General features: G+C 37.6%; 1 protein-coding gene across 3 annotated transcripts in view; it reads right to left on the reverse strand.

The window, feature by feature from the left end:
- Positions 1–25901, reverse strand: part of LOC113053203 (BAH and coiled-coil domain-containing protein 1) — an 81284-nt gene extending 55383 nt beyond the window's left edge. For all 3 annotated transcript variants that reach the window (XM_026218042.1, XM_026218060.1, XM_026218035.1), the window contains exons 1-2: positions 24791–25901; positions 22199–22503 (exon numbers count right to left, since the gene is read on the reverse strand). In XM_026218042.1, the coding sequence (XP_026073827.1) occupies positions 22199–22370 (172 nt within the window). In that variant the 5' untranslated portion in view covers positions 22371–22503; positions 24791–25901. The remainder of the gene's footprint in view (positions 1–22198; positions 22504–24790) is intronic.
- Positions 25902–26671: the final 770 nt, after the last annotated feature.

The raw sequence follows: 26671 nt of genomic DNA on the forward strand, positions 1-26671 counted from the left end.
CCCCTTTCCCATGATGCTTCCCATTGTCACAACAGAGAGAAAATCTGATTTCTTCCCGCACAGGGCCTGTGCAGTGGTGCTGATATGGAAAATCATTTCAGAGAGCTGCTCAGATCGATAAAGCTTATTTCAGCTTATTTCTTAACTAATGAGGCACATTCTTTCTCACTACTGGACTCACATGGAAACATATTAGACACTGATATGCATTAAATATGTTAAAAGTACAGGTACTTCTGAACTCACCGATGACATTAAAAAATAAACACTACAGTCTTTCTACAGTATACTGAGACACAATGAGTTTTTCATAAGAGAATGTAAATAGGTGGCACATAATATCTGGTATTTCTCAACATCTGAAATCTGTGCATTTGGTCCTGCATTGTATAATATTTTAATGTACCTTCCATTTCCATTGTTAATATTAAAAATAATAATACAAATATTACAATTAACAAATTAAACTTGACACTTACATAGTTGGTTTTGCTGCACTATCAAAAAAGTCTGAGATTTTGGTAGTATTACTGGATAAAGAACGTTTCCTTTCTATTATAAGCATTCCAGTCATTGTTTTTTTTGTTTGTTTTTTAGCTGAGCAGATATATTTTTATAGACATTCTTCAGATGACCTGAGTCATTGCATGCTGTGTGAAGTCTTTAGTTGGAGGTTAAGATTGGAGAGCATTGTTTCTCACACCCCCAACTCCTCCTTGATACTCACAAGGGTTGCCAGATTGAGGACAGTTGACAACGTATGGTAACATGCCCTACACATTGTAAGTCAATGTATTAATTTAATATGCCACGTTTTAATATGCCGACAGTTACAGAGCTTTTTTGATGGATGTCAAGGCTTTTATACACTGTTATATGCCGTGTTCTCCACTAACTGGCAACCCCAGGGTGTTGAAAATACTATTGGGTAAATTTTTCGGTTTGCTGGATCACAAAAAGCAAAGCATAGACATTCAAAAACAGAACACACATTTCAAAGTTGTATAACTGACCATAACATTGTTTTCTTTTTCAAGTATGGGAACTTAACATATAATTGTATATTTTATACTATAGTACGGTCCAAAAATTACATACAGCACCTTTTGTTTAAGTGCAATGGTTTGGCAGGTTAGGGTTAGGGTTAGGGTTAGGCTTAGGTTAGACAGCCCTTTACTGTGGTCTGATGTGTTTTGGTTGATTGGATTGCCCAAAAAAGTTGTTAATACCAGGTGTGAATGGAGTCTTAGAGACTGTATCTCATGGAAATCCAATGGAATATCCCTGCTTTAAACCAAATCACAATCATAAGGCACAGTTAGCAGAGATATTAGAGACTTCATAGAATCGTTCAAAATAAGGTGAAAAAAACTGTCCCAAAACAAGATGGTGTGAGAATAAGAGCGTTATGAAATGTCAACTACCATAATCCTTTGTTAAAGACCCTCATGCTCATCCTGAACAGCCACAGCTCTGGTGGGTTGAGATGAACAGTGTAAACTGCGGTCAGGTGTGTTTCTCACAGGCGTAACTTGAAGCTGGAAGCACGGCTTTAGTGCAGTGTACTGTAGGTGGTGTGGGATCTCAGCTGGGGCTCCAAGAACACAAGAGATGAATGTGTCTCTGATCCATTGTTAAGAGCTGCCATCTGTTTGAACTGAGCTGGGCTTGAGTCATCGCATTCAATACTGACAGAGCTCCCATATCCAGCCACTTATTCCACCCATACGGGAATTAAAAAAAAAAGTACGGGGAATTTTAATGGATCTGGTTTGTTTCTGCTGCTGTTGCTCAATCTGTCAGTTTCTTATTGCATGTGGGGGTGAGAACTAATGTCATTTTTAGAGAGGCAGAGCCTCTAGAGTCAAAGTACAGCAACTGTGTGGGAGCCCAAAGGAAATACCATTACCATTTTTGGAAAAACTTTAGAATAGGGAACACTTATTCACTATTAACTACAACCTTTCCAGTCAATAAATTCCAAATTTGCTGCTTATTATTAACAGGTTAGTTGTTATTTTTAGTAATTAAATAGGATTAGGGATGTAGAATAAGGTAATGTAGAATAAGGCATTAATATGTGCTTAATTACTACTAATAAATGGCAAATATTCTAGTAATATTCATGGCTAATAAGCAACTAGTTAAGAGAGCCTAAAATAAAGTGTTATTTTGTTTTTACTCCTGAACCGTGTTTAATTGAAAAATAGACTATATTAGTGAAATGTCCAGATTGCATACTTATTTTTCTTCCAATAAACTGATCAGATGATCCGAATATGTACAAGAAAAGTCTAAGCCTTTGACTACATACACTGACGCCACTCTGGAGGCTGTTAAAGTGTGTGAGTGTATTTTAAGAGGGCTTCAAACCCATGGCCCACACATTTGCCCTCACCACATCAAAGGTCCCCCTGCAGTCAAAAACTGGGTGGTCTTTTTCAGCTGTGCGACCAATAAGCTTAAGAAAACAGGTAACCATGGACAACCAGATAGCTTGCACTGCTGTACATAATTCAGTTTTATTAAAATAGACTGAGTGGGTGAATCTCACAAATCATTTCTGCAGTGTAAAAATCTATAGGCTTCAGTTTTGTTTGTGCAAAAAAAAAACTATATATTTTCTTTCCTTTTGATTTTGGGGTGGCACATAGGGCTGCACAATTAATTGCCCTTCTAATGGTGATTACAATTATGGATGCCACAATTAAGTAATCGTTCAAAACGTCCACTTATGTTCTTCTGTGTGCTTAAGTTTTTTTTTTCTACGTTATCTTAAGTGGTTTCCCCATTATTTTCATTTTAGTTTTAGTATAACATTATAATACCATTCATATTTTTACTCTTTTATTATATAGAAGAAAGCAATCCGATATATCGTTGACATTTGAGGCTTAATACTATAGAAAAGCAGTAAACGTTTTTCAGTTAAAGTGTTTTCAGCTTGTTTATTTTCATATAAAAATATGGCATGCAGTTGCATCAAACAATGGTATAAGCATCATTCAAATGTAAATTGTTATAATCAAAATTAATAATCACATTTGTTATAATCGTGCAGCCGTATGATTGTATGACCAAGAGCTGACTGTTAATCGGCTTTCATGAGATTAACCTGAGCGTACCAACATCCACATAAACACAGCTCCAGTCACTTTAGTTTTTATTAAATGTAAAAATCTCCAGAGAGGCTGTGGTATGGATAATGTATGAAACATGGAGCAGCACTATATAAATCTACTCTACACTACTCCTGTGAGCTCTTTGTGTCTTTCAAGGTTGATTTACTCTTCAATGTCTTTATGTTTCCTCTTTTCACATCTTCCATGTGTCTTTTTCTTCTACAACTCCATCGCTCAGTTTTCCTCTACATAGTTCCTTTTTTAATCTCTCCGTCTCCCATTCCTGTCCTCCCTTCTCCTTCTCCTTCTTATCACCCTTCAACTTTTAAAGTCCTTTTCCTTTACAAATGCCTCTCTCTCTCCTTGTATCGAGCCCTGCTGGCTCATTCATCAGTTTGAGAGAGTCTTGGTACACTCTGCTGTCATATCCATATAAATCAGAGTCCCAGTACGACAAAGAACTGTAACGTCCTGGTTTAGTTTGTCCTCCTACACTTCACTTATAATCAAGGTTTCTTGCAAGGTCTATAATACCTGGAGAGCTATCCGTTAGCATTCCCATTCATCTCGATGGCTGTTGCTCAATTGATGCAGCTCCCATGAAAGTATTTGACCTGCATGTTGCCATATTTGCTATGGATGCGTTGCAGGTGCACATACTTTCATTTAATGAAAGAAGAAATTAATATAGCTATCTCTTAATGACTATCAATGAAGACATTGCTCTGTTGGTGCATAATTGGGTAGTAATGATATTTACAGGCAGGGGCTAATCGTAATTTGGTTTAATATGACCAATTTCCACACTCTTTCTGATGCTGTATTCCTTCATGAACATGTATGACTTAGCACAGCCCACCTTTATCTTTTCTCTTCTACCCATTGCCTGGTGACTAACTAAAGGTCAGCCAACTCACAAAACATGAGCTGCATCTGCCAGAACCTGCATTAAACTTGAGTTATGCTGCCTATGGAGAGATGCTGGTCATTCATGGAATGCCATTCCAGAGTCTGTTATACATCTGCCTGAACAGGGCCTGGAAGATGAGCACATTTAGGAGTGTTTCCTGCAGTTTGTAGAAGTGATAGAAGGTCACGACAGCAGGAAGAGAAGCAGATGAAGGGAAACATAAAGCAGTGCTGTTGTAAAAACTGTTTAGTGCTTTTGAGGTTGAGGCTGTGTGAGTTTAAAAGACTAAAGAATTTTAAAAGAAAGTTTTTGAATTTACTTGAATTTATAATTGCATTGCGTTACTTAAGTTCTTCCTTTTATTGATTACAAGTTGACAGATTCCTACTGTGATGTCAGTGCACAGTGTCCTCATGCTGTGTGTCTTGTGTGAACTTTTCAGCAATTTTTAGTGATGTTTTTATTAATAACCTTCGGGACATGGCCAATTCATCATCAGTAATCACATCCAATATGAATGATCAGGGGGAGCACTTGGGTCTGGGCTAAACACCAAGCTCAGGAGGAGTACCCCGCTGACACCACTCACGTCCCCATGTTGAGAGAAACTGAGTTGCAGAGGCACTTTCTTCACACTGAGGCTTATTAATTTCACTTTTAGTGTGAAAGGGCCTTTACAGTTGCTAAAAATATATCCTTTGGTGACAGAAAGCAACGTATGAGTATAAAACATAATGCATTACAATAATAACTTTCCCTAAAACTGCTCACAGTAGGGATATTTCATCATTTACCATAATTTCTAACCCGTATCATAACATCCCTTCTGAAAAGAATTGCACTTAATTGTTTTCTGGGTGCAATAGTAAGTGTTCTTCAAATCTTAAAAGTATATTAAAAAACTGTAGTGGCAGAAACAAATAGATAGTACACTTTCATAATTGTTTCTTAACACACTCAACTAAGTAATAATGTGCAACAATGTCAAATTAAATGCTTTACTTAAGAGTACATTTTAAATAATGTTGTAATCTTTTGTCATTCTTTCAGAAAAATACACTTATTTAAATGTGTTACTAAAGCATGTTAAAGTACTTGATTATAATTTTAAATATTACAAAAGTAATTATGAAATATGTATATCTATCTATATTTTATCTTTTTTTCTGTTTAAGTGGGTTGCAAATGAATGGCTGAGGTATGAGCTCTCCTCAGAAACCTTTTTTATTCTCTTACCCAGACCCTAAAAACGCAACTTTTCCAGATGATTTCTCACAGAGCTGGCACCATTTATCTCAAATGAAGCTCAGACTCCCTCCACAGGCATTACAGTAAATGTGGAGCTTTGAAGGTGTGGCTTAGCATGTATTATCTGAGCCTCTTATTCCCATAAAACATGTCAGCTGAACTGGCTGAGTGTTGACAGAGGGCTTGGAAGGAAAGCAGAAGGCCTGGTGTGGATCTTGGGAATATCAGATGGAGAGCAGGATGAGTGCTGAGGGGGATGTAGCATTTCTACAAGCTTTCTCACGCAGCAAGGCAGAACAACATGTTTCAGCAGTCTTTCATGTCGAGTCAGAAGTGTCTGTGCAGCGGCAGGATGAGTGTTCAGGGTAATATAAGGCTACTGAGAAGAACTAGACCTTCTTAGATGTCCTGACATGAAAAAAAGCAGCAAATGTGAAAAGAAAAGTCAAATGGTGGATAGACACCTCCACTGAATCACACAGGCCTAAACTTTAAGCCACTGGTCATGTATAATTCATATAACAGATAGATCTGGCTCTGGGTGTTGACTGATCTGTGTGTCTGATCCTGGTATTCCCTACATTATGGGCACCAAATGTCCCCAAAAGAATAGTAATATGAGTCAATTTTGTCCTCGTGGGTTTAAAACATTAATATTAAATGACTAACTGCCCAGAGGTTTTGTTGTTATTTTATTTTTTATGCTGTAACATTATCCACTGTACATTTTACAGTCAATTCAACCTAATAACCAAATAAGCTGGGCCTGAATAAGCTAAATAATAACCAAAAGATATATCTGAATAGTTTATCCTCCAGAATACCATGTATTACAACGAAGCTCTATTATGAATTTATATCCTTAACCGCAAACTGTCATATTAATGTGTCAGTCAGTACTTAGACTTGAAGTCTGACAAGCCTACAGGACACATAATAGTTCATTTCAATGTTACATGATTGAAAATGCCTCACAGTTCAGTCAGTGGTACACTGATTCAAGGTGATCAGTCATTGAAAAATGACTCATTTAAAAGAAAAGGCTGATAAGAGTCATTCACTTGTGAATTGGATATTGCACTGTTTGCTGCACAACAAAAAGATGTAAAACACATTTCATAAAACTTCATATTCACTCTTGAATAACCCTTTATGTTTTCCAATCAGCCACCAAATGGGCACTGGGGACTGTGGATTGAAAGAACACAAATACAGTATGACTGTTACACACACACACACACACACACACACACACACACAACACATACTATAAAGGCACACTGATTTACGCAGCATATGAAGCGCTCTCCCCAGATGGAGCGTGCTGGAACAGCACCCGGCCCGCGGCCCGCCAGGAAACCGTGAGTTGGCGGGGAGTCCTGGCACGCTCATGAAATCACTCACAGTTATAGCGGTGTTTCAGAGCAGCACGTCTTCAGACACACACACACGCTGTCACATAAAAGCAACAGTAACAAGTTCAGGTGACAGACACAGATGTCACATTCTGCAAACAAATGCCACTCACCTTCATGGATTATATTTGCATTTATTAATTTGACAGTTTTTTTTTCTTTTTCAAAGCACCTTGCAGTGTATTCTAGTGTGTCAAATTTTTATCTGTATGTGTGATTCCCTGGCAATCAAACCCGTGACCTTGGCATTGCAAGCTAACATGTATTTTTAATTAAAGAGTGTAAAGTGTAAGAATCTTTTTTTCTTTTATGTTAAAGGTTCTTCATGGAACCATCAATGGCAATTATAAATGTATAGCAGAAAGCATCACAGTAAAATTCATTTGCATCTGCATATTCAACATAGACACAAGAAGGACAGGGGTCCAATCCATCCAAGGTTCAATTTTTTATTAAACTAAATACAGCATCCAGTCCGCCTATAGAGTAGGCATGTGCTGGTATTTGGTTACACAATATATCACGATAATGAACATGCACAATATTGTTATTGTGGGTACTTATACCATTAATAATTATTTATTAGGAATAATTCCGATTATTTGAATGCATTTAAAGAAGACTTTTCCCATCAACTAGTGAAAATGCTCAACACCTTGTATGCTGCACTACTTTCTGAAACGTGTTTAAATGATTTCATTGCATTCAGATTTTAGTATTTTCTATGGTGTCCATCACGTCACTAAATACTTGAATACTTACAGGGTGATATATTTTCAACCTTTTTACATTTTAATCTGGACTACAACATCTGCTAGGTATTGTTTGGAAATGTTTTGATTCTTACTTATTCGGTCAGACTTTAGAATAAGGCTTCATTATTTAACATTAGTTAATTAGGTTAACCGGAACCGGAAACACTTCACATAACACCCATGTACTTGCTACATCATTAGAAGAATGGCATCTACGCTAATATTAGTCTGTTTCTCTCTTATTCAGAGGTCACCGTAGCCACCAGATCCAGTCTGTATCCAGATCAGAGGGTCACTGCAGTCACCCGGATCCAGTACGTATCCAGACCAGATGGTGGATCAGCACCTAGAAAGGACCTCTACTGCCCTGAAAGACAGCGGAGACCAGGACAACTAGAGCCCCAGATACAGATCCCCTGTAAAGACCTTGTCTCAGAGGAGCACCAGGACAAGAGCACAGGAAACAGATGATTCTTCTGCACAATCTGACTTTGCTGCAGCCTGGAATTGAACTACTGGTTTCGTCTGGTCAGAGGAGAACTGACCCCCCAACTGAGCCTGGTTTCTCCCAAGGTTTTTTTCTCCATTCTGTCACCGAAGGAGTTTCGGTTCCTTGCCGCTGTCGCCTCTGGCTTGCTTAGTTGGGATCACTTCATCTACAGCGATATCATTGACTTGATTGCAAATGAATGCACAGACACTATTTAACTGAACAGGGATGACATCACTGAATTCAATGATGAACTGCCTTTAACTATCATTTTGCATTATTGAGACACTGTTTTCCAAATGAATGTTGTTCAGTTGCTTTGACACAATCAGTATTGTTAAAAGCACTATATAAATAAAGGTGACTTGACTATTAGTTAACAAACTGCAAACATGAACTGTATTTTTAGAGCTGAGAATAATAACTTCTGTGAGAAATGTAGCTATTGCTCATTGTTAATGTTAATGCATTAACTAAGATTACGATTTAACGCATTAACTAATGTTAACTCAATATATTGTGTTGTTCTTTATATTTCTTTTTCATTTTAATGTATGAAACTTTTTTTTTTACTTTATACATTTTTGTGTGTTGCTTAATTGTTTGTACCATCAAATTCGTTATTAAAATGCTATATTAAACACTTTTTCAATATCGCGATAATATTGTATACCATGATGAAAGCTACTAGAGAGACACATTTCAACTAAATGGCTGAATATAAAAGGAAGTAACTGTGGCCATGTGGTAAACTGGTGATAAAGAATTGAAGGATTCAGAAGAGTGTTCATTAGGAGGCCATCTGCTGAGCGGCAGTATAAGTGTGTCTCACTGAAGAACATCGACTCAGATCTTTGTGTGACTGGATATATACAGACACACTTGCACGCCAGTAAGCTCTCGCTTTCCAAACACATCCCACCTGTCAATGTGACTGTCGGTCTCTGATGAAACATATATGCATGCAACTAGAAGTGGTCGACCGATATATCGCAGAGGCCGAGATTTCTAATAAAGAGTAGTTAATAATGAAATTAACATTAGTAAATAAGAACGAATAATACTTCTACAGCATTTATTCATCTTAGTTAAAGTAGTTAAGCAATGAACCTTATTGTAAAGTGGGGTTAAGTGTCTTGCTCAAGGACACAATGGTGGTAGCTCATGGCTCATGGCGACAGAAGAAAGACAATTAAACAGGTTTGGAAGTGTAGGGTGAGTACATGATGACCGAATTCATTTCTGGGTGAACTGTCCCTTTAACAAGGTTTGTCTTTTATTTCAGTTTACCAAAAATCTGACTGCTAATGATATCAGTCACTCATTTGTATACATTTTAAAAGACACATTTTGCTGTGGAATGACCTCTAAAGGGGTCAATCATGACAAAAGCAGTTACTACAATTAATGAGAAAATGAACTTGTCTTCCCAAGATGATGTCAATTTTTGAGTGTCTTAATTTTAAGTAAAGTTTTTTAATAGGCAAACTTTTTTTTTTTCTAACTAGGTAGATACAATGAAAACTAACTCTATATTCAGCACTCAACACTCTGCTATGAAGTTGTCTGCGCTTATTTTCAGTTTAAAAGAGACTTATAAATAGTTTGCGTAAACTGCAGCATCGTTATTTAAATGTCTTTTATAGTGTAATAATATACCTCAGATTAATCCACCCATGAAAAGCAAATAAAAACAAAACCAACTGTGACCGATCGCTTGTTTTCCATGTCAGTCACTTGGATCTTTGCGTCTAAATGGGCCAGAGTAAGATGTAATATTTCTTTCAGTCAAACATCTGGCTACACGAGACAACAAGCTGTAAAGTGAAGAGATGAAACAACCTGTAAAGGAACAAAACACACACACACACACCCATCTTTACAAAGCAATGGCCAGAGGCTCTCAGCCACTTGAGCAGCTACTGACACACGGCCAGAGAACGACGACGACACATCAGAGCATCAGACAGCCTGTAATCATAGCATGACCTCTCTGCAATTATCACCATCTCACAGGAAACAGCCGCTGTCCTGCCACTGATACATAACTCACAGCTCCGAGCCAAGCAACACACAAACACAAGCAGACCACAAACAAGGCTTATGTCTGGAGAGGAATACTAACTGATTACTTACTGAATACCACACAGTAAACACCATCTACTGAACACTATCTAAAAACAGGCAGTGAAACAGTGTGCAGTGTGCAGTGATACATTTCAAACAGTACACTGCTACACTGCTGTGAGATGGCATCTGAAATAAACAGTAATTTAGTCGTTTTAAACCAATTTCATGTATATTGTAAACTCAGCAACTGATTAAAAAAAAAAAGCTTTCTAGAAAATGAAGTTCTTAAAATGTATTTGTAATCATTCAAAATGCTAAAAAGAACAGCATTTACTCAAAATAGAAATAACAATATATGTCTTTACTATCACTTTTGATCAATTAAACACAGCCTTGCTGAAATAAAAAATAATTTATTTAAAAAAAAAATCTATTTGAAATAAATATTGTTTTAACTTTTTAATTTTCAAAGAATCCTGAAAAAAGTGTTTCCAGTATGATAATAAATCAGCATATGTGTGTGTGTGTGTGTGTGTGTGTGTGTGTGTGCATGCGTGTGTGTGTGTGTGTGTGTGTTGGTGTATCTAAAAATGAAAAATGTGTGCTCAATATTTTTGTTGTTACTCGCAACAAAAATATTGAGATTATGCCACAATTGCAAAATTACAAATGAGGTCTCTATTTGACATATTTCAGTAGAGAGCGGTTTCTAACTTTCAAATCCAACAAAATGTGCACTTTACATATCGTTTCCATTACTGATCACTGGTGTCACTTCAGAGTGATGGTTAGTAGTGTATTATATGCAGCAGCAGCTAGTTTATTAATCGGGCTCTGTGCATGCACCTGCAGCCGTTTACTGAAAACACCTGCCACTGGAGAGATCAGGCAGCCCCCGCCACGTTACACCCTCAGAGCCATAAATCCAGCCTAGATCTCCCCACGGCCTCCAGAGAGGAACCATCATCACTCCTGCCCCATAGCACGGGATTAACTCCTGCACCGCAGCTGTCTCTTTAATATTAGATCGATGTTATACACTTCTAATCCCTCGCACTAACCTCTTTAACCATCTCCACACTAAACAATGTGCTTTTCAAGCTCAGAGTCTTAAACTAAACCACTGCTGCAAGTTTCCAGCAGATATCTTACTAGATTCTTATATTTCAGGAAGAAATATAGGGAGTGGATCACACTGGAGGGGTTTAAAGGCAATTAATATTGAGTGATATTAACAATTTAAATGCACTGCCACTGGGATGAAAACAAAATGATAACTTTGAATGAAATCAACACTAAACTGGCTTGAGCTGAATAATGTCACAATTGTCTACTATAACTTGTTTCATAGTTGTTTAATTTTACAACATTAACACTGTTATTTTCCTGTTTCTTAATGTGAATCTGCTTTGAACTTATCTGTATCCAACATTCAGTGCCATGGTAGTGCTGTGGGTGGTTTCTAGATAATCGTTTACTGGCCGAGTCAAAAGAGTCCTTAAAGGGATAGTTCACCCAAAAATCAAAATTAGATGTTTATCTGTTTACTCCCAGGGCATCCAAGATGTAGGTGACTTTGTTTCTTCAGTAGAACACAAATTATGATTTTTAACTTCAGTCGTTGCAGTCTCTCAGTCATAAAAGGTATGGCAAATGGTAACAGAATAAAAAAACATGCACAGTAGGGCTGTACAAAAAAATCTAATGCGATTTTCATGCGCATCTCGTCAGTAAAGGCTCTCCTGTGATTAGTAGTATATCTCCAGCACGTGATTTCAGATCAGGATTGCCAGGTTTTCAAAACAAAACTAGCCCAATTTGTTCCATGCGATAAAATTACATTTTTTGGCGGGGTTCCCTTGGTAAAATTTGCATTTTAGGGGCTAAACATCACATTATTTGTATTGGGGTCGCTTCGACCGGCTGACATGAAAAACAACCACAAACATGGCAACACTTGTTGGCCTTTACTACACAGAGCCATAGTTCACAGAAAATCCAGACAAAATCGATTTCAAAATCGGAGGCGATTCTTTGTCCATTCTGAAAGTGATTTGTGTAGCTTGTCGTGGACTATGGCTCTGTTTAGTAAATGTCGCTCCACCTGAACCAGTGTTGCCAAGTCTGCGGTTGTTTTTCATGTTCGTGGGCTGAAGCAACCCCAATACCAATTACGTGATATTTAGCCCCTAAAATGTGAATTTTACCAAGGCAACCCTGCCAAAAAAACTATTTTAACCCTGGGATTCAATTTCTATCGGGGAAACGCGATTGGGCTAGTTTGGGACTAGTTTTGAGAAGCAAGTGGGCAGGATTTGTTCTGAAAACCTGGCAACCCTGATCTGAACGCACGTGCTGGAGATATACTTCTTATTACAGGAGCGTCTTTACTGATGAGATGCACGTGAAAATCGCATTTGAATTTTTGCACAGCCCTAATGCACAGACAAATCTGTATTAAACCATGCTCGTGACGATACATTGATGTGTAAAGACACAAAACGATCAGTCTGTGCAAGAAACTGAACATTACTTATTTAGGGTTTTTTTTTTTTTCTCTGATTCACTTAATGTCCGAACTGTTAAAACTCTTGTGAATGCACTTCACAGCAGCAGGCGTATGAGGCATTCTTCTTCTTCTGCCTTATGGCAGATTGCAGACTTATAAGTGCATTACCGCCACCTATATCTCAAGTGGACCATTGAAACTCCTAATTAAGGCTACGTTCACACTACAAGGCTTAATGCTCAATTCCGATTTATTAATTAATTTTTTTTTGCAAGGCCGTTCACCTTTCCAATTAAATGCAAACTTTTGTGATCTCCTGTGTGAACGTGAAATGACCCAGAAGTGACCCGCATGCGCAGAAGAGTACTCAACGGTGAATGAGGTCTATCGTTGTTTGCGGAACGTTGTTAACGTTAAACATGGATGTTTGTATTTGGCTCGGAGGCTTTATATTTTTCGCTGGAATTGGAGCCAGGATCGTCTGTAACCACGCTCGGCCATTTCGTTGGAAATGTTTTCGTAAACCACCCGGTTCTGATAAGAGCCCTAGAGTTTGGCCTGAATAGAGCTGTCACCCCAAATATTAATTCAATCTGTGACCCCGCTTCCCTTCCATTGACTGGTCTCAGCAGCATCGTTCCCATGGTTGTTGTTTATCTTCTCGTTCCCACCTACTTCAACATGGAATTGGGTGGTTTCAGCCTGCAGTGTAAACCTAGCCTAAGATTGTATCAGAGGTAAAATCCTATATAAGTACTGTTAAGTTTCTTGCACAGACTGATCGTTTTGTGTCTGTACACATTAATGTATCGTCACAAGCCGCAGGGTTTAATACTGTTTTTTTTTTTACTCTCATAGATTCTGTTACCATTGCCCTGTATTTTACGACTGAGAGACTGCAATGACTGAAGTTAAAAATCATAATTTGTGTTCTACTGAAGAAACAAAGTCACCTCCATCTTGAATTCCCTGGGAGTAAACAGATAAACATCTAATTTTCATTTTTGGGCGAACTATCCCTTTAAATGTTTGTGATAGTCACTAGATAAGGATCTTTCCTTGGAGGTCTAGAAGGTTTATTACCAGGTTCTTTGCCACATTTTATCATCAGCCAGGTGAAAATCATAAACCTGAATGGTTAGAAAAGCAACAGAACACTTGAATTGAGGCATCATTCATGTCTGTAGCACAAAACACCAAGAGACGAATAAAACACCAAAGTGTTTAGGGTTTGTTCAAATCATTACTATGATCAGAAATAGTCATGCTCACCTTTGCTCCAGTAACTGGATCTAGCTAAAGGTTTTCAGGATAGAAATACAAAATATTCAACAAGTGAATACAAACATGCAACTAAGGCTTTATTTCAGATTTGCCCACATTTTTTCTTTATAAACAGAATGACGCTGTGCTGTCATTTTAACCTCCCATCTGACAAAACAAAACTTACTGATCAGAGCTAGAGAGAGAGAGAGAGAGAGAGGGAGAGAGAGAGAGAGAGAGGGAGAGAGAGAGAGAGAGAGAGAGAGAGAGAGAGAGAGAGAGGGAGAGAGAGAGAGAGAGAGAGAGAGAGAGAGAGAGAGAGAGAGAGAGAGAGAGAGGGAGAGAGACAGAGGAGGCAGTGTACCCTAGTGGTCAAGATGTGCACTATAGGGCACACTGAGGACAAAGGATACGCATATTACTTATGTAGTATACAGTATGTATCCTATGTAGAGTATAAATATTTTCTGCACTTATAAATGGATATGAATGAATTACAGTACAGTACAGTACAATGTACAGTACATCAACCGTTTTACACAAGCATTCTGGTCATTAATGCATCATACAGCAATTGTATTTGCATGATTATTCTTTTGTACTCATCAGTATTTATCTCAGGTGATTAAGTATAAAATTATTTCTCAATATGATTGTAAGCATTCTACAAATGTAGGGTCCTTGTTTTAAAAAGCTTTGAGTTAGATTATTACCTTAAATGCATAAGTTACAAAAACATTATGCAAGGTGTCTGTGACAATCAATGACAATGCACTCTACACTCACTCACTGTGCATTTGAGACACAAGCAGGCAGCTGCGTTCAGCCTCCCTCGAGACTGATTGAATTAGGATTTCTGATGCTAATCTTTGTTTTTGCACAATAGGGCCGACACTTTCTTCAGAAGAATGCAGCATGTATATTTAACTCTTAGTCAGCACAGTGTATGAGTGAAGTCTGTCGCTCTGATGACACACACAACCGATTAGAGACAGACAAATTCTGATTGAAATACAATAAAAATACAAAATTCAATGGGACAATATAGGTTGTGTTGCGTGAACCTGTCAAGACGTTTTCATTTGCTTGTACAAACCAAGGATTATATATATATATATTTATTATTATATTTATGTATTTATTTATTTTTTACTTTTTTGAGGTAATCTACCTCTCAGTGGTGTTTCGTGGTGTTCTGAAATGAGGAGGCAAAGTTGTATAAAATTTCTTTTCTTTTCTTTTTTTTATCAAATGTAAATTAATGTTCAAGACCCATTTTCTGGTTAAATAACCATAACATACAGTACACTATCAGAAATAAACAATTCTATTTTATATTTTTACATTAACAATGTGATCAATGTTCTATTTATTAAGGCGAAGTATGAATCTCATCGAGTGCTTTTGGGCATTTTAAAATTTATTCCAAATAATAACTTAAGGCAGTAACAATATACTTCATTCAATATATTTTATTTGTGAATTAACGTTGAACTATTATTAGACTATTATTAATAGTCAACTTTTCACTATAATTTTGTTCGCATTAAAAACAACTGATTACTCACTAAAAACTCCCACAGATCAAGTATTCAGACCATTTTAAGTCTAATTTTGACATAAAGTGATTAAGTGTGTCAGTTGTTTACTTTTTCCAATAAATGCCCTTACACTGTTCATTCAGACTGATTTCTGAACATGAAACGCACATGAACACAAGAGGCGGGATTTATCTCATGAACCAATCAAAGCCAAACATAACCAGTCATATCCAATCATATTGTGATGGAGGCTTTGTTTACGCTCATGTCACTTTCCTCCATTCATTCTCAGCTACCCCCCACCACCAAACTCACGGCACGCTTTAGGAGGTCTGTTAAAACTCAATGGTCTCAGGGGAGACGAGAGACTCCGGCTGTAACTTCACCTGCTGGTGTTGCACTGTACAGTTTCGATAGAAAAAGGAGGGATTTATACTCTTTTTAATATCCAATATTTTAAGGAGACACTGCCTCCCTTGCCTCCTCGGAGGAAATGCCCCTGCCGCCTCTCTTGACTGATGCCTTCTGTAGAGGCTAACTTGCAATGACCCTGGAACAATTACAAATGTCTTGTTCATTGTAAGTCCATGCATGAACTACTGTTAAGGGACGTTACTGTGTAATGAATATGATAGCAGTCAGAGGTTCATCGTGAGGCAGACACATGATTGAGGTCAGTAAACACCCCTTAACACACAGACCCATAATATCCACCTCCATACAAAACACAACATGCTTTTCTCTGCTCTTGTTTTTTTCCAGAAAGATTAAAATAATAAAATTGAAATTAAAAACGAATAATCTGGATTTTCTGCCTGAGCCGTTAATAATGCCTAACAGCTGTCACATGCAGCACAAGCACAGGAGGCCGCCTGATGAGAGGAAGACAGACGGAGGGGGCCTGCAGGTCCACTAAACATCTTTTTAGCTTGTCTTGTTTAATGACTTATTCTTCGAAAGCTGCTGTAAGTTAAGGGAAGTGTGAGCTTCCTCTGCTGAAGTGTAAAATACGTGATAGATGTGATACAGGAAGGATTGCCCGTCCAGCTTGTCTTCTTTGTGTAGAGTTGTGGTGCCCGTCTGACCTGCAGCGGCTGTGTGGCATGGTGCCATGCTAAATATACTAAATATGAACAAACTAAACATGAAAATACAGCACACTGGTGTTATATTTTTATATATTTTTTATAGTGTTTAGTCCTATTATATTATTATTTTTGTAATTTTTCAAATGATAATGTCCCAAAATGTCGTCAAAGGGGCATTTTGTCAATTTAGCTAAGTAAAACACACATTATAATCTCCTAATTTAGATAAATTGTCAATGGTCTACTTGAGAGATAGTAATGCACTTATAAATCTGCGATCCAACGTAAAGCAAGAAGACGCGTCACGCACCGGCTGTTAAGAACGGTGAAACAGAAAATTGCGGTGAAACAAAAAATTATATAAACACTGTTAATTTTCTTCCACAGACTGATTGATTTGTGTCTTTACCATAGACTGTATAAAAACACAGACGTAGTGTCCGTGACGTCACCCGTAGACTCCTGAAGAGAGTTTTTGAAGCCTTTGTGCAGAGCGAGCCGTCGCCATCTTGGCAGCGCGTCACCGCGTGACTCTCCCGGACAATCGAAAATGGGCAAAAGGGCGGGAGCTGGTTGTTGAAGCCACGCCCACCTAGTGCAACGGCACTGTGAGCAAGCGGCAATTCACCTGTCACTCAAGTGGCCACGCCCTTAAGTATGCAGAACTTTAAGGCTTAATATAATTTAAACGGATGAGTTACAAACAAATTCACCCCCTCACAGTTGTCATGAAGGGCAAAATCAGCTATATAGACCAAAATCATTTTATGCAACAGGCTTTAAACATGATTTTTTTTCTGCTGTGAAGTTGTGCATTTTAACATGAGGAGTCTATGGGATTGACTCTCGTCTGCAGCCAGCCTCAAGTGGCCAGTCGATGAACTGCAGTTTTAGTCACTTCCTTATTGGCTTCACTAGAGAGAGCGGGAGGTTGCCGCTCGGTCTTTACACATCAATGTATCATCACAAGCCGCTGGGTTTAATTTGGTTTTGTGTATGTTTTTATGACTCTCAAAGCCGCGACTCCCATTTGCTTCCATTATATGACTGACAGACTGCAACGGTTTGAGTTAAACATCTCTGTTTGTGTTCTACTGAGGAAACAAAGTCACCAATATCTTGGATGCCCTGGAGGTAAGCAGATAAACCTCAAATTTTCATTTTTGGGTGAACTAAGTCGGGGAGCTGGTTTCAGCTAGGTTGGATTTTCTATAGAAGAGCCATGAGAATCTCTGAATAATCTGCTCTCTAGTCATGTCCTTAACAAATACACACAAACAAAACACTTGTGCACCGCATGATTGGATTGTGAAAAGTTGATGTTAAATCGCAGATTGGAAGCACAGTGTTTGGAGAAGAGGGGTATTGTAGAGGCAAAGCAAGTTATTATATATTTTGATAAAACCTTTTTTATTATTATTAATGTGCACTAATGAATTGTTAACACAGAGAGCAGGTAACACATTTTGATGTCATGTTTTTTAAAGCATGCGGGATAAGAATAGAAACCATTTCTAACAATATCAGTGGAGCCCTTGATGTGGGCCCTAAAACTGCTATCTCAGATTGTTTTGGATGTGAGAGAGACTTTATGGCTTGCCTCCCAACAAACCCATTCATCAGGTCTGCCGTAAACACCAGACATGCTTACATAACAGCACCTAACACCTGTGTGCCTGCCTTTACATCCCCAAACCCCCTCTTCTGGGACATTCATGTAATCAGCCCTTTAATAAAATCTCCCAGTACAGGTATGTATCCCCCTCTGGAGAGTAAAACACAAGGGTAAGCGGCAGTCAGCAGGGTTAACCTGTAAACTGAGCAGGGTTGCTGGGATATCCAGACAGGATATAAGAGTGAGGGGACAGACAGGGACGTTCTGCCCCTCCAAAACAATAAAAGAGGAGGGAGGTGTGTTTTTATCTTTGAGCAACATGCTGTAAAACACTCACAAAGCTGTGATCAGAAACAATGGTCCTGGTCTGTCTGTGTGTGTGTGTGTGTGTGTGTGTGTGTGTGTGTAGTGTGGGGGGTTGCAGGAAGGAAGCAAACTGAATCCCCCCATACAAGACGTGGTAAGAAGAACCGAAGAATCAAGGGTTTGGAGGAAATGGAGACCACATTTTTAATGAGACATCAAGACTCAATAACAATATGCTTACACATGATAATGCTTTAAAATTATTTTATTTTTATTTTTTACTAGAAAGGACCTGTTAAACAACTCCACAAACCAGTCATTATTGTGTTTAAACAGTTCAAATTAAGCCACATAAAGAGTAGAATTAGCTTGATTTTTTTGAATTTCATAAAAAACTAAAAAAGTGTGTTGCTTTGTCGTTCTCTTATTGGCTCAAGACAAAACCGCATAGACTCTTCAAAATACAGTTCTTTATTGGTACTGATGGTTCCATGAAGAACTTTAAACATCCATGGACTTCTTATTTCTTTATGATGGAATAAGATTATTTTGATTATTAAAATGTTTTTCACACTAAGAAAAAAAAGATTTTTTTCGGAACCCGAAATGGTTCTTTAATGGCATCACTTTGGAAAACCTCTTTTGGAACTTTTTTTAACCGTGATACATTAAAGTTTTATGAAATTCTATGTAGGTTTTAATGTAGGTCTATGACAATTCAAATCCATGACCCTAAGAATGGACAACAGTAAAGCGTATAGCAGTGATAATCAGGAACATCTCAGTTTTAAATGCACAGGATTCCAAAGATGAAACCATGGCAAAGTCACGTTTTTAACACTCAGTTGAGATTAATTGATGTCTTCTCCTGTAACAGGTAAGGTGCTATTGCTATACCTAAAAAAAATCCCATAGATTAGCACAAAAGTGCAATTCAATCCCAGCATAAGCGTCAAACCAAAAGGTACAACTGAAAGAACTGATAGAGGAGAAGGGAAATTGAGAGCTTTCGCCAAATGAGGCCACATTTCATAAGTCTTTGAGGAACATTGCTGTTTCAAAGAAAAAGAGAGTGTTGTCTCTACAAGCCTCCGAGTCCAAAAGCAGCTGAATAATAAAGCCACTGAAAGACACCACAGAAGGTCTTTCACTCTGCCTGGATCCCAACCTGCATCTGAATGCATTTGTACATCAATTCCCTGAAATATTCATGTTCTTTGTAAAGAATAGATGTGAGGCCGTGAGGGAGACAGTCCCTGGAGGGATAGAGAGAATCCACTAAAGCAGCTAACACCCCCTTCACGCCTGTGGGACGCTATTGACTGCTCCGTTCACTTAAAGAGAAAAAAAACTGGTTTGGTGACCATCCAGCTTGGTTTTCTTGACTATTGTGTGTTTCTTAGCTTAACTCTAATTAAATAAATAATGGTATTTGTTTAGTTACATATACATTAGTGGTAGACTACTTTGGAACTTTTTATTTTTTGCAAGATATGCACACTCTGCACAATAATAGGTTGATCACAGTGTCAAAGGAATAGTCTCTCCCAAAAATACAATTTTGACATTAATCACTTACCCCCATGTCGCTCCAAACCCATAAAAGCTTCAGTTCAGTTCATCTTCAGAACACAATTTAAGATATTTTGGATGAACACCGGGAGGCTTGTGACTGAAGCATTGTCAGAATAGTTCATCTGCCATCAGTGATTCAACTGTAATGTTATAGAGCTTGTTTTTTGAAGCGAAGAGAATACTGTTTGTAAGCGAAGAAAACAAAAATAATGACTTCATTCAACAATTCCTTTGTCATCTGTCTCCTCTGTGTCTCTCCACATCACTCAAACTAGGCTCTTCTGTGTTTAGCCGCACCACAAGGATGCACTGTTTTCTTTCAGTGTGTAACTTAGTTGGCAGTCAATGGGACAGTCACAAGCCTGCCGGTTTTCATCCAAAATATCTTCAATTGCGTTCCGAAGACAAATGAAGCTTATACGGGTTTGGAACGACATGGGGGTAAGTGATTAATGACAAAATTTTCGTTTTGGGTGGAGTATCCCTTTAAGCTATCAAAGCATTGTTTTGTTTGGGCATCCCAATCGGCTCAACTTGGCTGAAAGAAGGAATGCTCAGCACATTTTGCCTTTAATGACTAATGTCTTAACATATTTTATACACATATATTATGCAATATTTAATCAAACCTCTCTATAAAATATGAAAAGATAAAAATGCCCAATGTAACATAGCAGTTGTCAGCCGACGAAATCTCAAATATATATGATTCTATCACTAATGTGCATCCTCTTTTACTTGTCCTGGTAGATACTGACAACAGTGTTAAAACAGTGCCTTTCATCAACCTTAGACAAAGCAAAATTGCCCTCCGTCCGCCGTCCTCCTCTAGAATGAAGGTGTAGCGGTGGTGGTGGTGTAGTAATAACACACAGGTTGAATGTCACCACATGAATCACGCTTGAGACGGTAATGTTCCAGACAAAGCTATAAAACTCTGAGCTCAGCTAATTTTATCTGTAGATACAATACCTCACCTGTCTCAATCATTGAACAGTGATGACAGTTAAGGGCACGGCTGCATGATGGGGCAAGCTGTGAGTGTACGACCAAAAGACATTGTCATATCACGTTAACAGCACACCTGCGCCCTTTAGCTAACATTAGCCTAAATACTCATTCATTTAAATGTAAGGGTACATGAGTGTATGGAAACTTCAGAAACAAGTCAGTTCAGAAGTAACAAGACAGGTATCAGCATTTTTTTAAGCAAGCAAAATCTGTAGACTAATACTTGTTCTAAATAATTGTAAAATCATAATCTTTTATAATATATATATATATATATATATTTTTTTTTTTTTTTTGTTTGTTTGTTCCCAAAATCATCTAAATGCAAGACACTGAAAGGCAATATTTATGTGACTTGCAACTGATTTAGATGTGTTATTGTGTATGGATGGTGAATTACCGAAGTATTGCCTTTTTGATGAACAATGTATAATGGGTCATGTGTCTCTTTCTTCAAGAATGGTGCAAAGTATTAAGGAAATGCATAGGAATAGATCTCATTGCTCATTCCTACAGTAACTCTCCAATACTGTAGTGTGCTAAAATAAATGGAAAGTTTGAATTTAAGCATTAAACATTAAAATGTATAGGTACATCAAATAATAAATATCTACAAATGCACACACACACACACACACACACAACAACAAAATTATTATAATAATAGGCTTTGTTTAAAAGATATCACGTGTATTCTGTTATTCAAAACGTCCATTGTTTTAATATGTTCTTAAATCGTAATTTGAAGGGCAGTTTATACACTGCCTTACAGAAAACATTAGCTGTTAGCTATATGCCCAATAACCGTTGTCTGTCACAATTCATATTAAACCAAGATGTGCTCATCTGATATTTATCAAAATCACATTTACACCTACACAGTTCGGTTCATGTAGACAAAAGGATTAAGTTTTAAGTCTGGACTTAATCAGCAAGGATATATTAAAAAAAAAAAACCTAGATATGCCTATCTATCTAACTTGGTTCATTGTAGCACCTGAAATAAGCAAAATAAAAATAATAAAAAATAAATAAAAAAACATCCTGTAACCAGATTTCGGTGTAAGTGGTCCTTGAGTTGCTATGTGGGTTATTTGATGCGATGTTATAGGTTTTTCAGAGCAGTGTATAGCCTACCATAGAAAATCCTGCAAAAGCAATAGCCTAATCAAATACAGATCTGATATAAACATGAACATTGAATATTCTCTCAAACAGTGTGTAACCTCTTTGTTGAGCTTCCACTGAAATGCCAGCGAATCAAAGAAAACGCAACAAACCTGAATGCGCCGCCATCGGTAAGTGAGATGGGTAATATTTCCCGGCTGGAAAATGAGGCGCATGCTGCACAGAGCCGTGGCCGGAGGAGGAGATGCGAGAGGCGGCGCGATGCACTAGAGTGGCCCGCTCTGAAAGGAGATGTGCCGGAGCGGAGAAATCACGACCCTCCATTCCAAAGAAAACAGCCGATATAATCCAAAATCGAGCGGAAATCAGATGAAACCGATGTACTGTAATCCGTCTGTGTTTGCTTCAGTGGAAAGCGCTCCTCTCCTGCTCAGATTGAAGTCCTCAATCATCTTTTCTACAAAGAAAGAAAGAAAGAAGAGACGTTATAATCTCGGTATGGCACACCACCACAGATAACGTACATCTGCTTCATGCGCTCTGTATGCGTCGCATAAAAGAAAATTGCATCTAATATAATTGTGATGCAGTGCATTCGCTTAGAGAAGAGCTGCATTAGTTTTTTAGGCGTCCATTGAAATCATGTGAAAAGTCCATATAGCAGTGATTGAATAGGCCTAATAGAGAAGAGACCGTTCCTTAGTGCATCGATAGGCTACGTGATGAAGACGCACACCTTTTCCAGAACAGAGAACAATTATGTTTTAAATTAAGATCTTAACTTCATGTTTTATAATTGCAGACATGCACATATATGATGAAAAACAAACGACAAGCCAACGCTGAGCATGAAAAGTGACAGCTATATTGTTTCCAGGATATCGATGTCCACTTCAGTTCAGTCTCTTGATTGTTTTTATTGTTAGAAATCATTTACACATTAGTAAAATCTGACTAAATAAATCACATCGTTTTTAAGACACGTGCGTGGTGTGAATGACAATGAAAAAAATAAACAATGATGACATTGATTAGATGCGAAAGAGGAATTGATAAAAAAATATTGTGATATTTTATATAGTAAGCCTATCATATTTTATATAATGTCAATTTTGTTTTACATTGCTATCGTGAGATGCATGCATAAATAAAAATGGCATCGGTTCACTTTCTTAATTAGCAATTTATACCAAACCATTATGATAAAAAGCAACAACATATAAACTGTAAATAGCCTACGATTTGAACAGAAATACATTTTAAGTCATTTTTAGTTTTTATCAGAATACACTGAATGACATGAGTGTGTGTGTTAGTGTGTTAGTGTGTGTGCGTATGTAAACAACTGCATTTCCTTTCATCTGGGTGACCTGTTTTAGCTTTTATGTGGAGCAATTCAATCTAACAGAACCGAACACACAATATCTAGTGTCGAGTTCCAGCCTACTGATATTCCTGTGTTTTATCTGTTCCCTTCAACAAGCCTTTTGTGCTGTCTCTCTCTCTCTTTCTTGTGGAGATTTGAAGAAAATTGCACAAATGTCACACAATAAATGAATTATTTAAATAGCTCCTTAATTGAAATGCGCAGAGTACTATAAATGGCAGCATTTTCAGAAAAGATACAAGTGAAATAAATGCAGTGTTTCCCGCTGTTGCAGGCCATGCATACAAACCAAGGTGGCCTTTCAGCGAGCAGCTTTTGTCTCCGTGTGAGGACTGCTCTCCGTCAGCCATTACCGTGCAGCTCCAGCACTCTCCACAACAGCCGTCCATTTCACAACATTCAATCACTCACTGCATGCTTTGTTTAAAACTTAGCTTTTGCATGCAATTGTATACTTAAATGCTTTGTATCGACAGCCGAATCGTGAATGTTGTTATAATTTTGCATAATCATTGATGCAAATAGCAGTTGTTTTGTCTCGTGCATGACAATGCACAACGTAAAATGCTCGAAAACTCGTCTTTCCATGTCAAAGTGAGCAAAAAGCATAACTCGTTTGGGTATCTTGTGTTCATCGAGGACAGAAACTCACAACGCCATGCACATTATTTTTATAGCTTGTCTGTCGGTAGTGTTATTCAGCTGAAGAACGCGCCTCTCTCGCGCCGATCCCAAATAAACCAGAATCGATCATTACAGATAAGCATTGATCAGCGAAGAAAAACGCCGATTTAAATCTTATAATAAAGGACAACTGGAAATTTGGATGAGACAGGTTGAATTTTTATTTTTTCCTTATCATGTTTCAAATCAGAGAATGAAATGCAGTAGCTATATTTTGATAAAATAATTCTAATTTAACAATAAATATATATTTTACAAATATTGAGCAGAAATACATATATACATATATGAATACAGATATTTTAAATATGTGGGTGATTACAGAATACATGAAAATATTACTTGTAATTTGAGTTGTAAACTTAACAGGGCCGTACTGGCTTAAACTGAGAAATATTAATTTAGCAAAATTACATATCAAACAAATGCCTTAGAAATATAAATTAGAATTTTTAAATGAAGGGAATAAATGCGGCCTGTAGCACGGTGATATAGTGCATATATTGATTAACTATTTGACATTTAGGCATATATGTTTTACATTTCCCTTGTGGATGCTGAACCATAATTGTTTGTTGTTTCGGTAGTTAACATTATTAACAAAGTCTTTGAATCTTTTATTCGACATAAGGCGACACAACCATGACATAAAATAAATAAATGAATTACTTACTGGTGTGTTATATCCTTGCATAACAATAAATAATTGTAATTAGAAATTAAGAAAAATATTCAGAGCAATGATGTCACTTATTTTAAAAAGCATATTTCAGTGGTTCAGTCCTAGTTCCCCTCATGCGATGGAAGCAGCTGTCGTTCGCCGGTAACGGGCGTCTATAGGCCACTGAAGTCGCGAATCGAGTCTCCACACGGCGATCCTCTTGTCCGGCGCCGATCGAGCCTCTCAACACCGGCCGAGTAAACACACGCGCTCATTGGTCAGATTCACTGAGGATAATGAGCTGGCGTCGCTCGCCCGGGGTCACTCCGCCTTCTGATTGGTCGAAATCAGTAACCAATAGGAATCAGACGTGGAGAGCGAGAGCAATGAGGCGAGCGGCAAATTCAAGCACAATACTAAAGACTGGTTACAATGTCTTAAAACCTTTAATATTCCTTTACAAACTAGCACAGGATTCCGACCTGGAGCCAGTTACTCTGTAGCCGCTTTTTCAACGTCAAACGGGTAGCTATGTATTTAATTTATTTTCTTTAAGAATAAGCATCAATCAATACACGTGACAAATGAAAACAAACATTATTTAAAGTAAAATAATAATAATAGTAAAGAGCCTAAAAATCGAAGTGCGACAGATCCATATATAGGCTACCTCAAGTGTATAAATGATTGCAGCTGTACTGAAAGTTATAGTTTGCGTTAGTTTAACGCTAACAGCCTGTATGTAGGTTTATGAACAAAAAAGGAGGGGGATTTGATTGGCTGGCACTTTGCCAGCGTGTTGTCAATCACCGAGTGTAAACAAGACTCTGATTGGCTGCTCGCCAGTCCGCATTGGGATATCTGGAAAAAATAAATAAATAACTGGGTCTGCGGTTTCAAGGCGTCCATGGTTAGATGATGAAAACAGATAAGGAGGAGTTTCAAGGCGCTCCAAAAGGCGGACCCTCTATGGCCCTCGGAAACCGAGAGAAGAAGCAGCAGAGAAAGGAATGTTCGATATTTTGAAGGATTCGAATTTGTTGTGCGTTACCTTCAGATCTGGAACAGATGAACATGAAACAGTCAAGGGGCGGATTTCTCAACACAACGGAAAGAATGAAGAAAAACGAGAAAAAGAAGAGTTTGGATCAGCTTTACTCGAGACCCCTCTGAGCACTTGATGAATTAAGCATAAAGAACGACAGAATTGAAAAAGGGATACACAAAAACGCTAAGATATCGTGATAATATATAAAAAGGTTTACAAAAGGTGAAAGTATGTACCAGCTTCAATCTGTTTCGTTGAAAGGTATGTGCTTATATATAACTGAATGTAAATTTAAAAAGCAGACTTAAATCCTATACTTTTTAATTTACATTTTAGTTAGGCTTCTTAATGTTTGAGATTTATCACAGTCTGATGCACAGCTCTTTGGGTAAAATTCTATAAAATAATATAATATTTCTATCAAATCTGGTGGAGTGGTGTAGTGGCATGTATATACAGGAATGTGTACTGAGAAACATTTAATACATTGTATTTTTTCCTGCTTGTTGTTACCATGTGTCAGCATGAATTATACAGAATTGTTGTGAAAATATATGTAGATACAGAATGAGCAATTTCCATATAGAAAGAAGAAGGTATCAAGATTGAATAACAGGTCTCTGATTGACGGTCCAGCTCCGTCTCAAAGGAAGCAAGAACTGATTCTCTGAAACACAAAAGGGTTCACATGGACTTATATCTGCTTTGTTTGTGTTTGTAAACAATGAAAAACTCTATAAAACCTTTATATTACCAAATGCTTTTTACAAATCACTCAAATAAGGTATATTAATAATAATAATGCTACATCATGCAATAGGTCCACCTTGGAAATTGAGCATGAA

The sequence above is a fragment of the Carassius auratus genome, chromosome 3 (assembly GCF_003368295.1).
Source record: "Carassius auratus strain Wakin chromosome 3, ASM336829v1, whole genome shotgun sequence".
NCBI classification, from domain to species: domain Eukaryota; kingdom Metazoa; phylum Chordata; class Actinopteri; order Cypriniformes; family Cyprinidae; genus Carassius; species Carassius auratus.